At 43.4% G+C, this 12797-nt stretch overlaps 1 protein-coding gene across 5 annotated transcripts in view; it reads right to left on the minus strand.

Annotated features, from left to right (window-relative positions):
* Window positions 1-12797, minus strand: part of GLI2 (GLI family zinc finger 2) — a 197346-nt gene that overhangs the window by 22673 nt on the left and 161876 nt on the right. For 3 of the 5 annotated variants that reach the window (XM_033003403.2, XM_033003405.2, XM_033003406.2), the window contains 3 exons: window positions 7313-7514; window positions 4750-4963; window positions 2992-3105 (listed from right to left, as the gene is read on the minus strand). In XM_033003403.2, coding sequence (XP_032859294.1) covers window positions 2992-3105; window positions 4750-4963; window positions 7313-7514 — 530 coding nt within the window. Of the gene's footprint in view, window positions 1-2991; window positions 3106-4749; window positions 4964-7312; window positions 7515-7591; window positions 7755-12797 lie in introns of those variants that run through there. The other 2 variants (XM_033003407.2, XM_033003404.2) reach the window with 2 other exon arrangements.

Below are 12797 nucleotides of genomic sequence, written 5' to 3' on the forward strand. Positions count from 1 at the left end.
TTTCAATAGATGAGAAAATTATACCTAAACCTTACCCAAAGATTTACGCCTGCAGGCAGCTCCACAGGGACAAAGTGGTAAGCCCCCAAAGCACTCCTCTGAGATCAACAAATTTGGGAAGCTTGAGCAAGACCCCATGATGAGTGGGTTGCAGAGCAGAGCTCCAGGGGCTCTGGACTCATAAATGAGTTAGTTTAATGCTGGGCATGCTGTGAGCTCTCTCCTTAACTTCTCTGTCTAGCCAGCTCCTCAGTGCTAAATGAAGCACAGAAGATTTTTTTATGGTTGCTGTGAGGATTAAAGCATTGGCACCTACACAGTAGTGTAGCATACAACATAATTAGTGTAATCCAGAGGTAAGGACAACTGTTGGCTCTGTGTGCGTCAGACACTTGCACTACAGACAAGGCAATCGGCAGCCAATAGTGGGTTGGGAATTTAGCAATACAATACTCTGCAGGTTTTAACCCTCTTAATTCCTTTTCCTTTCAATTACTACTATTGCCCAGCACAGAGCATCCTGCCTCCAGGGCAGATTTAGACAGGAGTGTCTGGGGTGACTGACCACATCAGATGCCGTTCCTCATGATCTGATGCTCCAGTTGGCCCTGTAAGTGTGCAGACACAGCCAGACCTGTCTCAAACAGCCTCTGACCTGCCCAAATGGATCTATCTGGCTGCCATCGCCTTGCCCACCAACACCTCAATGCCTACTGAGGGGCTGCAATGATTAATGAGTTAATGACATAATATGGCTTGGAAAGTGAGATGTACGGTACGATAGTTCAACAATTTTCATTAATGAGCTCATGACATACATGCCAGATGTGACTTTTCAATTCAAAAGTTTAGATATGGAGAGGAGGGGATCTGTTTTTATTAACTCTTAATTTTTTTAAAAAAGTAAAAATATTGTAAGGTGCCTCTTTCAACAGAAAACTGTAGCAATTTACAGAAAGACTTCTGGAGATTCAAACTATATCAGAGCCCAAAGCAATAGTCTGAGAAAGTTCAAACAGCAGCTTCTTTTTATTTCAATTCCTATTTGGTTGAGCTGTGAACATTATTTTTGTTGAAACATTTCTCTCCATGCAAAGTATGGTCTGTGGAAAAATGAAATTTTTTACTAAAAATCTTATTTTGCCAACAGTTTTATACATTCTTTTGGAAAAATGGAATTGAGACCATTTTAATTTGTTGAAGAGGATTGACTTGTTTCATTTTTGGCTAGTTCAATCTTAATCTGAATCTGTACTGGAGCTATTGCAGTAACATAACAGCACAGTAACTCAGGTCCCTCATGCCGGGTGCTCCACTGTGTCCCACAAATCTTGTCTGGATTGCATTTTTTATAGCACAAGACATCATGGGAGATACTGTCTAGCCAAGGATTTTAAACACCCAAACCACAACTCACATGAGGCGTTTCTAGTACAACATTTCCAAAACAAAACACACACATGCATGCTTTTTTTGGGATGGATGAGCTTCATACTCTTCAAGAAATGTATCAGTCAATAATTAACTGACTGTAACTCAACTTTTCAGCACAGTTCCCTGCAGAACAGGAATCCCCAAATTTAACAAGTTGCTGTTGCTTAGACCAACTGAAGAGGAGACACCCAACACATCCAGACTTTTAACTTGATCTACTTGCCAAGAATGGGCTGTCTCTCACTAGGTACTTTCCAGTAATTTCCCAGTCAATACTGAAATGCTTCAAGACATGAAGCCTACATTTCCCTTGGGGTATTACTTCACAGACCTCCTCATTAGGAACTATTAGATGACCAGCCTGCATTTTCCTTCTCTTAATTTCACCTTGCTCTTTTAATCAAACCTCCTTGTACCACTTTAAACTACTCCCCACCTTCTTTCAGTGCTTATTTCACCATAACACCCAGTGGATGAAACTCTGGGGCAGGGCTGCAGGGGTGAGCCAGTCTGATGCTATCCAAGCACCTGCTGCAGTCGGGTGCACATCTCTTCGCATTGGAGCAGAGAGTGGAGGATAACAGCCATTCAGAGATCAGCTGTCTGTCCCACAGCTCCTCTGCTACAGATGTTTTGAGAAAGCAGGTGATGGCTTTCAAATATTTTTTTCATTTGCTGCAAGAAATAAACATGTGGCCCTATTAGCCTGGGTGGTGGCCAGAATGTTTTTCAGGGCATGTGCTTTTGCAGCAGCATGTAGATGCACTCCTAAACTCAAAGCTCCAGAGAGATGCCTCTTTGCCCTAATCGTGCTGACTACAGCATGTTTATCTTTCCCTGATATGCTATCTTCATCAATTTTACCAGCCCCCTGATGACTGCACACGTTGTTGTCCCCATGCATCATGCTGAGACCTGCTCCTGAACCAGGGCAGAAGGAGAAATTTGTCATCAACTCTTCCATTCACTTGACAATAACACAGCCTAATATTTCATGAAAATGAAGTGCCCAGAGCACTCCTGATAGTTTACAGTTGTGATAAAGGACGGTCAGATGGATACTGTCAGCCATTAAACAGTTTGCAATCACAGAGCTCCAGAAAGAAAGCAAAGGCCTTTGGGCCCTTCTTGGTGTCAAATGTTGTGTCACCAGTGTAAAGGATGTTTCTAGGAGCAATCCCTTGTTGAATCAAAAAGTCATCCTTTTTTTGCAAGCTTTCTACCTACATGCAAGATTCCCTCATAATCTATGCTTGCTCTGAGACAGTAATGCTGCTTGCTTTGCAGCACAGAAAAGTCAGACATCATTTTTATATTATCACACTCAAAATATCCCTCCCTCCTTTTTCCCTATCCAAGCACAGCAACAGCAAGCTGAGTCCCAAGCACCCACTGAATGCTTCACTCAGTCACTGCAGCTTTGCTCTGTACCTGGCAGACTTTGATGCCTTGCTCCCAGCTGCACCAAAAGGTGCCAAGAGTATAATTCCCAAAGACAATGAGACCCAGCAGCTTTCTGCCTCAGCCCCACAACACGTCTCGCACCAGGAAAGTTACCTGTGTGGTTGGGGACGCTGGGGGCAAGCCCTCGACTTCAGTCTTGACTTTGCTGCGCTTGTTAATTACTGGATTGACTGTGCTGCTCACGGCTGACTCGCTGCTCTGCTTGCTCTAGGAAAGAAAACCAGGCAAGATATGGCACTGGGGTTTGGGATGACAGACAAGCTGCAGTCCATCACCTCATTAAAAATTAACTTAAAAATCAGTCAAGGTTGAACTTCAGGAGTGGTTGGGGACAACAGGGTATTATCCTGCTGGCCCTGGCTTCCCATGAAAACTAGCCTGTGTGGGTTTGTGCAAGGCAGAGAGATGGAAGAGAGGGAAGAGTCAAGGGCAGCATCAGCTTTTGCAGGCTCACCAGCAAGCTTGGCCTTGTTCCTGCTGCTCCGTTTCAGAGCGATCTGGTCCCTGTCAAAGCCATCAAAATCTTATGCAACCCCCACCCAAACCACGATTTTATTTCTCAATGCGATGAAATGATTTGTTGAGAAAATGAATTCCTGGGGGGCAGTGAGGGACTCTGGTTACATGTGAGGGCTCTGGCATGCTGGGTACATGAAAGGTTATGTGTATATTTTGCTAAGCTCTTAAAAAATGAGAACAACATCAGGAGAAAAAACATCCCATTGTATGTGCATAAAATTGGAACATTAACATTTTAAATACACTCTTGCTAATTGCTCAAGATAGGTCCTGCAAGTTATTAAACGGAGGCGTAAGTCCTGCCAGCTACATTATTTTGGTAGCCAGTTTGTAAGAAGAAAACAAAACCAATCAATCAAATAACCTTCAATAACAAACAGAGTTTGCAGCGCAGCAGCCATGAGAAACCCTAGAACAATAAACCAGTCTGAAAAGTTCAGTATGATACAACTAAAACAACAATTTGAAATGGGTGTGAAATGAGGTGAAATAAGTCTTTGGGGAGAAAAGCAACTGCAATTTAAACTTCCAAGGAACGAAAATGGGAAGGAAATATGATTAAAAACGTGCTAGATATATTCACTAACCCTGCGCATGTGGAGGTCTTGTGCACACATGCATGTGTTTGTGTGAACTCAGGGGTATTTGCAAAGACACATCTGAGGTGTGGGATTTCATACACATTGTGGCATTACTAGTTTTCAAAATCGGGCCTCTGGTTTTGCAAGCCTTAACAGTAAAAATCAATAGCAGAGATATGCCCATAACAGGTGCTACTAAAAAAGAAGGAACAATAAGTAAAATGGCTAGAGGTCCTAAGTAGGATGCAATTATTTGTTAAAGAGGAAAGAAGTAAGGTGTTTTAAGACCAATGGCATGGTTCACGTCAGTAGAAAAAAGGAAGGAGGGACTGGTGAAGAAATTGATGAAGTCTGGTTCACAGTGCTCAGATGCTTATCTGGCATAACACTCCAGCATGTGCTGAATTGAATTCCCTCAGTTTTGATACCAGATAACATGTTCAAGGAGATTTGTTGCCTGAGGTGACCCTACAGATCACATTCAGTGCTTTGATGGATCAAGGCCTTTGGTTCCTGCATGGGTAGGTACATGTGTGTGCTAGGAAGGGAGGTGGGTGCAAAATTTGGTTGTGAATAGTCCAGAAGTGCTTTGCCAGGAGGAAGAAAAAGCAATGTACAAGGAGAGTGTGAATAAAAAGAGAGTAGGTGAAACTCCCACAGCCATCATGAAGGGCACTGCTCATTGCATGGAGAATGTGCCTCAATTTCCCCATGTGCCATGCACGGAGAGACCCGGGATGGCCATCCCTACCTGGCTGGAGTCAGAGATGCAGTTGCTGTTGCTGCTGATCTGTGCTGGCGGCGGGTTGACAGAGATGACTGCCATGTGCTGCCGCGGGGGAAAGGTCGGGGACGGCTGGATCAGGGGAGGAGTGTGTCCGAAGGCTGAGCTCAGGCCTCTCTGCTGGGTCAGTATCTGCTGGTACGTCACGGGGTTAATGGGGTGGGGGAAGCTGAACGCCGGACTGCAGCAATAGGAGTAGGAAAAATTATGAGGAGTTATTTAAAACAATATTTATCACATTAGCTAGTGATTGATTCAAGTTTGGCTTCCTGGAGACTCCAGGAGACAGGCTGCAATGCCCCAGCTAGATACTTCAATGCCATGATAAGCCTGACAGCCTGCTTTACTGCAAAGACAGGATTCATCTCATGTGTGCCTCAGCAAACTTGTGAATCATTTCGACCCACGTATCAGACTGATTGCAATTTCTTTGCTTCCTGTGTTTAAAAACAACCAAAGCCCTTGGCAGGGAGTACAGAAGAGAATGGGACTTGGATACATCTGGCTTTGGAGCCCCTAAGACTCCTGGGTTTTTCCAGGCACACCTATTCTGCAGACTCGCAACCTTGGGGTTATGCTACCCTGGATATAAAAAACCAGCATCACCTGGCTCACCTGGCACAGATCACAGCGGGAATGAAGTACTATCCATTTAACATAGTCCAAACCCATGCAATTTACTTTGCATTCAGGTGAGGGGAGTGCTGGCTCAGGAGACAGCTGAAGTATGTCATCCTTCATATGTAGGTCACTGGTTCAGCTCCAATCTAGGTCAGCGATGACCAGAAACACCACCGGCTCCAGCCTGCTTGGGCGCTAACTGGGGGGGCAACAGGTCTGAGCCAGGATGCAGCAGTCGACAGCATTGAAAACGAAGCTCTGCTTCTGGAAAGAAGGGGTTGACTTCCAGGGTTGAGTCCCCTTGGAAGAGATGGAGAAGCACTGGAGATGTTCTGCCTCCTGTACTCTAGGTGGGTGACACACGAACCATAGACTCTCAGCCCAAAAATCAGTTATTTACCACTTCTAAGAGGTGGCTGCCCTCAACCTTTACCCTCATGGGTATTTTCTCTCACATCACTAAAACTGCCCATGGTATGAATACTCAGACAACAGGGCCATAATTAACAACATGCTTCATTTCCAATTTTGCTTTAAGAGAAAATACTTACTGCTGGTGACCATACAGTTAGTATTTCTGTTCCAAACCAGTTAAAGACAACTTGACCAAAAGAATAAATGGGCAAAAATAACTACAGTGTGAAAGAGATCTGGAAGTTAAATATGCACTGCAGCAAATGAGGTGTGATGGCAGGCTGCTGCACAGCTTTGCTATGTTACAGCAAAGTCCAAAAATGACTTTCTGAAGTGCTACTAGGATTTGGGTCTCAGCGGGTGAGAAAGGATTTAATTCCTGCTACTAAGTCATTGTTCAAATAATAACAAAAAGTCTTTTCTCTCCAAATTGCTGACAGTTACCCTGTTATTTACATAACCCATTTTACAATACCTGACACTTAAGATACACCTTTAGAACACAAAGAAGAATTCAAATTTCTTTATTTTTACTTGACTATTCTCTTGGAAGCCAATAAGTGACCATTGGGGTGAGATTCTGCACTCTACTGACTTGTTGAAAATAGCAGATGCTACCCTGAAAAGCTTAAAATCTGAGTATAAGATGAGATGCTACAGGTGTGCCCAGTTAATGACAACAGGCAAAAATACTAGAAAAATATGATTACCAGACAAAGAGTTGCAATTTGTTTAAGTTAGCATTATGTTTGATTTTACAGTCAGTTTGTAAATGATGCTGCTGGATAAAGTACCTTACAAAATTAATGTTACAGTTACTAATGTATCTCCATTTCCCTCTACAAATTTTAGAATTGCATGATCCTTACAAACCCTTGCTTTGCAACATCAGTGTTAATTAAGATCTAACATTTTTAACAGTTAAGTAATAAAAAGAATAATAACATTGTGAAACTTGGGTGAAGCAATCACGGCAGGAATTGACAACAGTGAGCTGTCTAGTGTAAGTGCTTTTTAATTAAGATTTGAACAAAACTTTACTCAAGGGCTTAGATTTGTTTTAAGTATGTTTTTAGAATTAGGCTCTTCAATCTGCCCAGACAACATTTTTTTAAGAATGTGGGCCAATAATTTAGAGAATACTTTGGGGCAATCTTTTAAATCAGAGAGTTTCTTAACCAGTCCAACTGCTCACAATGAGTATTTTGTTAGATGAATTTATTCTCTGTTTCTGCTTGTAGGGAGGCATGATCATACTGTAATTACTGGAAACCTGGTAACCAATAATCCCAATCCAGCAAAAACCACCCCCCATATACCACAAAGTACCCTTCCGCATGCAAAACCAGATGGGGACTTTGATTTAATACCTACACAGCCCCAATGCACAAAAGCAGGGGTTGCAAGGAAGGGAAGGTCTCCCTTACTGGAGGATCACCCGTTCTTTTGTGGGGATGGTTACGTAGCTGAACGGAGCCGCTCCCAAGAGCTTTACCTGATTGTCCCGGCAGATAAATGGCCATAGGAGCCACTTGCTGCTGAACTGCTTCTGGAGTTGTTGATATACGCCACGAGAGAGTTTGGGGAGGTCCTGATCATCGTCTGGAGATCAATGCTGGCATCAGACAGCGGGGAGATAGACAGGGCTCGTTTTCGGCTTAATCTTGGAGTCACCCGCGGGCTCGAAAACCGGGACACTGTAGGAAAGAGAGACTTTGTCGGACAAAAACAGTGGGCTGTGCCCTTCCTGCAGGGGGGTGGGAGGTGCTGAGACCTGCTGCACTCGTGACTGCCGTGGGATGTTCAGGAGCCGGGAGCAGTGCAGGGACCATCTGCCCTTTGACGGGAGGTTTCTTCTCTGCTGGGCACTGAATGACAGGGGTCAGGCAGCACCGTGAACGCCCGCTTGCTTCGCCCTCCTTGGGGGAAAAATGGAAGCCTGTCCATCACCCCCTTTTTTCGGCACTAAATTAACTTAAAATTGAAAGGGAAAAGACCCCACAAGGTTTCCATGAACGCAGCTGTCCCTGTTGACTCGGTGGCAGCAGCAGCGGGCCAGAAGAGCTGCACATCGGAGCCTGGGCAGCCCTTGGAAATAGTGTGTGTGCTTGTGTGAAGAGGGAGCAGAAACCAAATGAGCATGAGCACAATGCTGACCGTCCAATTAATGGAGGAGGCAAGGCTCCAGAAGCCCCGAAAGTAAATTAAGAGTTTTAAGAAAACCAATTTGGCAGCTCAGGCACAAAGTTCAAGCTCTCCCCCTCCGAGGGGACCTGCCAGTGCCTGGACCCTATTAGCAATTGTCAATCATTTGGGCATGAAGTAATTTCCAATCCTGCCAGTCCTGTTTGTGGATCTGCAATACATGACAAGTTACTACTGTACGAATTTGGCCTCCCCCAGCATTTCAGCACCGCTAACTGGAACAACTGACTTCATCCTGAGGAATCTCTGCCCAGGCCTGACCCACCTGCAGATCTCCAGGGTGGCATGGATGGGAGCTGGGGATGGGCCATATCACATTACTCGATACCAGGGTACCAGATCCAAAGCCTGCCCAAGCCCTAGCCTGGAACAACTCATCCCTCCAAAGCAATGAGAGTAGCGTTCAGGTCACCTATTTTTAATGAAAGGATTTATAAGGGTAAAATGTGCCACTTGGCCATGGGATCCAGCTGATAATCCCCATCATTGACCAAGGTGTGCAGGAGGGCTCAGCTGCTCCAGCTCCTTCCCTCAATGAGTGCAGCAATGTATTACTACCTGGCTTTTCCAGTGGCAGTCTTCCCAGAAAGCCTGCTGTGAGTATACCCTATTAAACACTGTGAACAAAACAGTAACTTGCCCAGATAGGCAATATGAACTATTTTCCTCTAGTTGGTTGGAGGGTTCTGATTTTGGTTGCATATCACCAAATACAAGTCCGGCACTTTGCAAGAGCATAAACTTTCCATCCTGATGACAGTGCTGGTGTGTGAGAGGGTGAATGAGATGTACAAGGAGGTAAAATATATCCTGCCAGCATGACCAAATAGTTCCTTGATTTGTGTTGGCTTGCAGAAGTTTATGTCAACATTTCCCTGAGACCAGTGGCTGGGTTGCAATCTCCCGGTCTCCATATGACTCATCTGTGTACCTAAGTGGCTCTGTCATTATCGTGCCTGGGTGCTGTGTAATCAATGGGGTTTAGTACCACTGTCCCCTTACTGCCCATAATGTCCCTCATTGCACAAGATAAAGGCATTGCCCAAGGTCCCACTGAAAGTCCAAGACCAAGTTGGTACTTGAAACAAGCACTTTTGTGACTTTTGTCCTACACCTAAGAAGCTTCAAGAGTTGCTAGCTGTAATGCCTTTACTGCAATAATGACAATATTGGAAATTACTCCTAAAAGTCAGATTGTTGCATATATGCTGAACATGTTCTTGTATAACTACATTTTGCAGACTCATGGGGCAGGGAGATACTGGCAAATACAACTCAAGGATCAGGTAGCAAACAGAAAGAACACGCAGTGCTCTGTAAACACCACCCCCTAAATGTTAAAGCGGTCTCATGATTTGGAGGGACTAGATTCAAACTTTTCTAGTGCTCGTGACCGGCAGACTCCAGCCCGGTTCTGCCATGGTGACTGACACTTCCCCTGGAAGCCAGAAAAGGAGCAACCAGTTTGTAGAGGCACTGTGGATGGAAAACCAAAATGAGCAAATGAACTCCCCTCAGAAAAGGCTGGCCCTGCCTAAAGGCTGTAGTGGAGCATTCCCAAACTTCACATCTGGTTCATGAAATCTGGGTCCTGGCAGAGTCCTGGACCAAACAACATGAGGGTTGTTTGGATCTAGACCATAATGGTCAAAATTGTGATCTTCCTGCAAATATTAATGTATAATGCAATCAATTGAACTATCTGAATTGTATTTTTTCCTTTTTATTTTTTTTTTCCCCACTCTAGCTAAAAAGGCATCTTGATTCAATACATGGGCCACATCCTGGAAAGACCTGGGTGCTGTTCCCAGTCATCCCCAGCCACACCTCCTTGAGCAAGCTGCTACCTCTTTCTGTGTCCCTATTTCCCAGTGTCATCTATTTAGATGAGCTCCTATAGATAACGTTTGTGTTTTATTCTGTATGGATTGCACCAAATGCGATGGGGCTCCATCTCAGCTGAGTTGTCAGTGTTTCTGTCCTACAAATAATATGCGTCTTTCCAGATATGGATATTGTTTTCTGCATTTGCATTCCCACAGTCTCCTCCTTCTCTAACAGAAGGAAGCAGGCCAGATTTGACAGTCATATTTATCTCTGTTACTCCCACACCTCAAGGGAGATCTGTTTATTAATGTGCCACTTCCCTTGATAAATTACTAAATAGAAAGAAAAGCCTTGTACTCATTTCTCGCTGTTCCTTCCCATGATTTATGTCCACAGTGCTGGTTCAGCCATTGGTCGCCATTAATTTACAGAGGGAAGAAGTCTTGATGTCCAACAGAAACCTGGGTTTTAGCAGTGCAACCAACGTGGGCACCCCTCCCTGCTGCACACAAGTACATCATTTTTTCCCCATGTAAAACTCTGCTGGAAGCTGTCAGATTTGTAAGCTGGCCTGGGAATTCTCCAGCCCAAAATCAGTAATAAGCATTGCGTTAGCATGCGCACTAATTCAGATCTTGTGAGTACTGTGGGCTATCTGAAATGTTTGATAGCAGATCCAATAGGTTGGGCTCATGCTTTACACAAAAGCCTCTTAGGTCTTGTGGGCTTCCAGGGAAAGTTGTGACCTAAAACTCTGCTGTGGATGATCGATTCCTCTCTTCTCAATGACAGCCTGCCCAGGGTGCCTGGGAAAGGAAGCGTCTGGGAAACTGAAAAGGAGTTTAACCACACGAAGAAGTGCTCACTAGTGCATTTAGGAAGAAGAAATCTTTTCCAGATTATGATTTAAAAACAGATTAACAGCACTGGGATCTTTCTTAATAATAAAATTGGCTTGACCTAATCCCCTGATCTGAGGACACTGAGCACAAATGGTAAATGATACCAGGCAGCAACAAAGATAAGTATTAGTGTAGCTGTACACATAGGCAAGGTGTTCAATACAGGCTGACTGACAGCCACTTGAATACGTAAGCAAAATCCTCTGTTGCCTGAGGTCCAGTGATGTTTCAAAGGAAAAACCTCATACAACTTCTTCAGCAGTGATTGTGCCCAGCGAAGTAAATGAAGGTGTGATCCATTTTTCAGACACAGAGACGGGGAACCTCAGGAGGATTTATCACTAGCACTCCCTCTCTCATCAGCCCTTCAAAAACGCTGACTTATCAAAATGAACAGGGTTAGTTTCAAGACTTTTTTGATGTTTGGAAAATATATTGGGGGAAGTTTCCAAACTGTCAGAGTATCCCCTTTAACACCCTCAAAAGAAAAAAAATCTAGTATTTTTCTGTTGTTGTTCTAAAAGGTGTTTTATTCAGGAACCTAAAATCATCATGGGTCAAAATGAATTTAAAGAAGTCACACATTGAAATAAAAGTAGGAAAATATATTAAAATTAATTCCACTTATCTACCATCATTTCAGTTTTTAAAATTAATTTCTCTATGCCTCTCTAGCCCTAACGGAGACCTTTTTTACCTTTAGTTTCTTTCCTTTGAATACTATTGAGAGATGGGAAAACTCCTTCTCACCCAGGTCCAGAAAGAAGTGATGGGCCAAAGCCAGCACAGCAAAAGAAGTAACAAGACAAGACCATGAGACACTCTGTATTATTGCCTGCTCTAGTGCTTGATAGTATTTCCAGCCAAATACATTTACAGCATGCCCAGGATGGGTGGTGGCTGTTCCTGTATCAGTTTCCTCTGCTACTTCTACCTCTCATCTTCAATGAACACCTATTAAAGCCAGCAGATGCTTTCCATTGACTTCCAAGGACTTTGGAACATGGAATAAATATGAATTTAAAAGCTGACCCAGAGATGCCCCTGCTTGAGATATCTCATCTTTCAAACGAATTCTTTCCCACTTGGAAAACATGCTATGTTTATGCACTCATTTTTTGGACATCCTAACAACTTGGGTTTTATTTATTTGGTGTATATTAAACAAATTAAGTCTGAATGGAAGTAACCCGATTTTTTTGTTGTTTTTGTAAAAACTAAAGTTTTTTTTTTTTTTTTCAAAAACTAAAGATACCTTCTTAGAATTCAAAACTGTTTCAGATTTCAAGCAACACCAAAAGTATCCTTTGGCCTGAAGTAAGACACAGGAAATTTTAAGCTAAAAGACTGTCTCTTTCTTTCTCAGAATTAGGAGATTAACATAGACATGAGAACTGGTGAACAGAAGAGCATATTAAAGGTTGAGCCCGAAGCTCTGAGCATTGGAGATAGCGTTGTGGATGGTAGCCCACAAAGGCCAGGAAATAATTTACCATAGGCATTGCCCCCTGCTGCCTCTTCTTACAAAAAGTCAATTCCAGATACATTTTACAGTGTTTTAACTAGTGTGCACTGGCTTGTCCGTTTCATACACAGACCCAGATACACCGGCTGTCACAGTCTCAGCTCTACATTCTAGAGAATAAATATAACCCAGATATTTTAAGAAACCTTTTATAACGGCCTGGAATAACTTTTCAGTAGAAAACCCCTGACTTTACAGCTGCATTATCTTTGCAGGATAAATATGAGCACCACAGCTCACAACTGAAAGCCATTTCTCTCCTGGGTGGGTTTAAATATCCCATTTCTAAACTAGCAAGAATTCAAGGCTAAATTTTCAAGTGACACTGGCCACGCCTGCCAAATATCCCAGCCCCTTCCTCCAGACAGCCTAGAGCTGGAAGGAAAGTTCAGATTTCTTGGTAAAAAGGTATAAGTTTCCCTGGCAGTTTCCTTCAGCGTCTATGAATTATCACATCCATGGGTTGCTCAGAAACTGGGAATTTTTTTCCCAAATTTAGATTTATCCACAACAGGCCAATG

Source organism: Tyto alba, unplaced genomic scaffold (genome assembly GCF_018691265.1).
Source record: "Tyto alba isolate M040663 unplaced genomic scaffold, T.alba_DEE_v4.0 Super-Scaffold_7, whole genome shotgun sequence".
Lineage (NCBI taxonomy): Eukaryota > Metazoa > Chordata > Aves > Strigiformes > Tytonidae > Tyto > Tyto alba.